The sequence below is a fragment of the Capsicum annuum genome, chromosome 2 (genome assembly GCF_002878395.1).
Source record: "Capsicum annuum cultivar UCD-10X-F1 chromosome 2, UCD10Xv1.1, whole genome shotgun sequence".
Lineage (NCBI taxonomy): Eukaryota > Viridiplantae > Streptophyta > Magnoliopsida > Solanales > Solanaceae > Capsicum > Capsicum annuum.
The window spans coordinates 126,443,406-126,448,408 of NC_061112.1; the positions used below are offsets into that span (position 1 = coordinate 126,443,406).

General features: G+C 33.3%; 1 protein-coding gene across 1 annotated transcript; it reads right to left on the reverse strand.

Moving 5' to 3' along the window:
* Window positions 1-1,873: 1,873 nt before the first annotated feature.
* Window positions 1,874-2,644, reverse strand: LOC107858137. Its single transcript, XM_016702854.1, has one exon. The coding sequence runs from the start codon at window positions 2,642-2,644 to the stop codon at window positions 1,874-1,876; it is 771 nt and encodes a 256-aa protein (XP_016558340.1).
* Between the last annotated feature and the right edge of the window lie 2,359 nt (window positions 2,645-5,003).

A 5,003-nucleotide genomic window follows, 5' to 3' on the forward strand; every position in this document is an offset into this window, starting at 1 on the left:
ATGATGTTGGTCCTGGTACGTGATTCAATAATAATCTCAAATAGTACTTTTAGCCTTCTGCTCGGTTAGCTGCGACATTAAAGTAAAAAGACATAAGTAAATCAAATTTAAACATAAAAAATATTAAAAGTGGTTCTATTGGAGGCCTTACCAACAACAATTCGACCAATAACAGATCTTGATTTTCTGGGTGTCCATATCTTTCCCTGAGCGTTCCAAACATAGTACTCTGGAAATTCCCTATATAGATATTTTTGTGCTTCACTATCTGGCGAACATCTTTGAAAATATTCTGTGAGCATGGTTTGTGAGGCGTGTTCCCATGCAACAACATTTTTCAAATTTTGATTGCTCCAATAGCACACTACAATGTGAAAAACTATATTAGGTATAATTCAATAAGCTATGTTTAAAATACTATTAACTAAGTTATGATCTTTTCATATTGATATTGAAATGATATATTAATTCATAGAGGTTTTGAAAGTCGAAATTCATACTCCAGCAGGCACATAAGACATCAGTATGTGAGGTTAATTTTTTCAATAATTAAAATTTTAATGGACAAATTTCCCTGAATTAGTTATCCGAATAAAAAGCAACAATAAAATATTCAAGGCACACATAAACTAATACAAGTACCACAAATTTTATCATCAACAATAAGATCTTTTCTTCCTCTTTCTCTGCTCTGTAGTCATCTAAGATCTTACAAGTGCAATAAACCTTCTGGAGAAGGGAACAAATTCCGCAATAATATCCACTTGATTTCTTTTAATTCCGTAGATGCTCAATTTCCTTCCAAAGCAAGTGATGGAATAGAGGAAATTTTGGCTAGAGAAATAAAATATTGTATCCAGTTATCAAATATGAGAAAAGGCCCAAGATTAGGGGCGATATTGAAAGAAGTAACCATGTAGTTTTCATTAGGAGCAGTAGAAAAGTTGGGATTCATTCAATAGAGTGTGAGGTGGTTAGAAAAGGAGTTTCTAGCTGAATTTCTTCATGTGGAAGCATATGATCAAAGTTATTCAGTTGTGCTATATATTATAGTATCTCCAGACTCCCAAGTGTGTCTGGGTTTAACAGAGGTTTTATGTATTTTATATCTTCATTGATTTTGGTTGAAGACTACTTTCCTCCTTATCCTCTTCACAAATCACAATTGTGGGTTAACTATCTGGTGTTTTTGTTGTAATTAAGAACTTTGATACTCCCAAATATGTAGCGTGAAATCATTCCAAGCAACGGGCTTGGCTCTTGGTGGTTTAGTTACATGTCAAAAGTCAGAAGTGTTTTGTTAATTGCCTGAACATATTAGAGGGGCAACATATGGTATAATTAGTTTTACTAAAATATTTCATGAATTAGAATATTGTTTGATTCTCCTCTAGCATCTTCAAAAAAGCAACAATAAAATATTCAAGACACACATAAACTAATACAAGAACCACAATTATGAAGAAGATAAATTGATACATTTCATTATGACCAATTTTCAGGTGAAAGATCAGAAGTTTTTTTGGACAAAAGCACTTTTGGCACTCCTGATTTTTAGGAATAGTTGATACACATATTTTTTATTATTTCATCATAAGTTAAATTAGCGTAATTGTTGGATATATATATATATATATATATAGCTTGCCTGATTGTTTATTTGGGAGATAAATTTGAAAGTTAATGACTAGAGGCTACATTTCACTGAGATTGAATTCATAAATTATCCATAGTGCTTCTGGTGCAATCACCCACCGTGCATCTTGAAAGCTGCGAATTTCATCGATGAATTTTTCTCCATCATCCATCTCGATATAAATAGCACACCTATCATGACCTTTATATATGTACTTGTAGAGATACTTTATCGCTTTTACTCCCGAACAAGACTCGACGTGATGTGGCAATTATATCTTGTCAGCAAATAAGGATTATATGGAACGACCCACTGATTGTTCATTGTCATGCCTCGAACCTTTTCCCCTTTTCCATCATTTCTCCTCTTATAAATAGGATATTCATCCTTTCCTTGTATTGATTTATTACTAAATGACTGAGGATAGTGATTATTGCATTGTCCATCTTTCATACATAAATTTGCTGGATGATTCTTTCCACACGGACCATGCATCATATGCTTGACAACCAAATCATATAAGATTGAAAATTCTGCTTTATTAGGAAGTTCAGCGGCAATAAACTTGTCATAATCGTCGGGCGATGTCATCTTGTATCCTTGTTCAAGTATTAATAAAAGGTGTATGTGTGGTAGTCCTCTTTTTTGAAATTCAACCACAAAAACATGTGCTGCAATAGGACCAAATATCCTTTTCTTGAATATCTGATCTTTTAAATCTTGTAGCTTTGCTCTAAAGACTCTAGTCACCAAGTCAGGTCTGTCTTGAGGAAGTTGTCCTTGTAACAAATTTTCTTTGATCTCTACCCAATCAGGATTACATGTCATTATGATAAATAGATTTGGTTTTCCAAAACGTTGAACCAAATACATTGCATCCATATATCTACGACGCATGTCCCTAGGACCTCCGATGAATGATGCAGGAAGTATTACTCTCTGACCTACTTTAGCTCCTCTAATTTCTCTTGCTAGGATGCTGTCATATATACCTTGCAATATTTCCATTCTAAGATTTGATTGCTCTTGTCTAAAATATTCAAGTCGTGTTATTTCCAGCTTGATGTACACGTTAACTATAAATTTTTGGAACAATCGCCCGTACAATAGAATTATCGTGTCTTGTCCATCACGTATTTGCAGCTTGTAGCAGTAGTACTCTCTACATGAGACACATTGTTTACCTCCTCATCGTACACCAACAAAAAAATGTAAAAAAGACCAATAAGAGAATTTGAATTACCAATTTGTAATAATCGATGCTTTTTGTATCAAAACTATACCTTGTTGTTCATTGTCAAACACCTCATTAGCGGATGTAAATGTCGAAATATTTTAATTGAAGACTGTAAATTCGGTCTCATGTGAACCTTTTTTGGTCTTATGTTGTTTTTTAATTCTTTGGTGCCAACCTGATTCACCATTTGGGAAAAGTAGAGGATATTGGAGTGGATCATAACAACCGTAATAATGTTTAACTCTATGGATATTGCCTAAGTGCTCATGAATAATAATCTCTCTATCAAATGCTACATTGGGGTTGTTTCCATCTATCCAAATAGCTACAACTTAATCAAACGATGGTTTGTTATAGACACGTTGATCTAGTTTAGCATTTGAAGCTATTCAAATTTCTAAATTTTGAAAGCTTGAATGATCCTTTAGCTGACGAAAGAATTATGCGTAAGGATTGGTATCCATTATCTGTCTAATTATTTCCACAACCTCTTTGGAAAAATTGGCTTCTTTGAGTTTTGAAATCCTATTGCATACCTCATTTTCTGTGTCCAAAAAGTACATCTGAAAATAACATGAAATACCATCATGTGGGATTAAAGAAGGCGGATCATGATATATTTGACCCTGTTTCCTTATCGTGAGGATGCCAGATCATTGTCGAGTTGAACGCCAAAAGATGTAAATGCAAATATGCTATTATATCCTCTAATGTGTTTGTGAAATTCTTGTGCTATATCTGATTGTGAGAAAAATAAGTCATAGAGTTGAGCTGGAACTACAACTTTTGCAAGCTTGATTGATCCACCGTCACAGCAAAAAGTTGACATTTCATGTTCAAACCTCATAGCCCGACAATGTATGCATCTAGGAACATTATTCAACATGTGCGCAGGCGATATTGATGGTATGTAGGCAATTTCACCTAAATTAATGGAGTCAAATGTTAGAAAACTTAATGAATAATAAATATAGCAAATATAGAATGGATGTATCTATAATTAATAAGTTAGTACTACATTACCTTCCATATCATATCGTTCGGATAGAGCTTTCAAGAACCAATTTATTCTCTGTTTTTTTATTGGTCCTTTTTCTTTATTATCAACATCTTCTATGGATTGAACCCTTTTGTTAGCTGCAAATAGAAACAAACAATACATGTGTTAATTGTTAGACTAAAAGTGTGGGAAAAGATAAAGATACACTCATGATGATATTTAGAGTTTCAAGAATTATTATTTCAGTAAGCACATTATTGTCATGTCTATTTTGTATATCCAGTGGTGACCTTTTGATAATTTAATTAAAGTTCAAGGCCTATTTCAAGAGGATATTGATTAATTTATGCATCTATACGTTTCTAATGCTTTTCCCTGTACTTTTAGTGTCTATTCATGCTTTTTCATCTTTTTGTTTTTTCCTTGTGATGGAGCCTCCAACACTTGTATAATTTTAGAATAAATAGAAAGGGAAGGCGGTAGAGAGAGTGAGAGACTTGTCTGGAAAAAATTAAACAGAACTTCTGGAGATTCTGTGACATTTTACTGTATGTGTTTGCCTTTACATTGAGGAAGCTGTTTGCAAGAAAAATTCAAAATTATATCTAAATCTAGGTTGACGATTTTCTATTGGCGTTCTTCTTACTTTAGGATTGCAAGCAAGTCATTTATAAGTGGATTAAAAATGTTGGACTTGCCAAGGGACATGAATTGTCAGTTATTATAACAAAAAGGGGAAAGAGACCATCTGTAAATGCGTACCTTGCACTGGAATTAGTGTAAGAATCATACTTTTATTTCCTATCTGAATATTCTTGTATGGATATTTGCATAACATAGTTTCTATACTGGTTTTCTTGGAGCACATAGAAAGCATTTGTAGGTGATTTCTTTTTTTTTTTCCCTCATTGACTATCTATTTTAGGATTAGCACTTCCCCGTTAGCATATATTTAGTTGGTAAAGGTTTTCAAATGTGTGGTCAGTAAATAGACAATTGACCTATTGATGCTATGAAAACTTTCTTAAGCTATATGGATTTTATCTGCATTCCTAGATTGCTACCTCTTAGGAAAAGATCATAATGGACCTGCTTGAAGTAGCTTGAAAGTGAGAAAGAAAGATGATCAG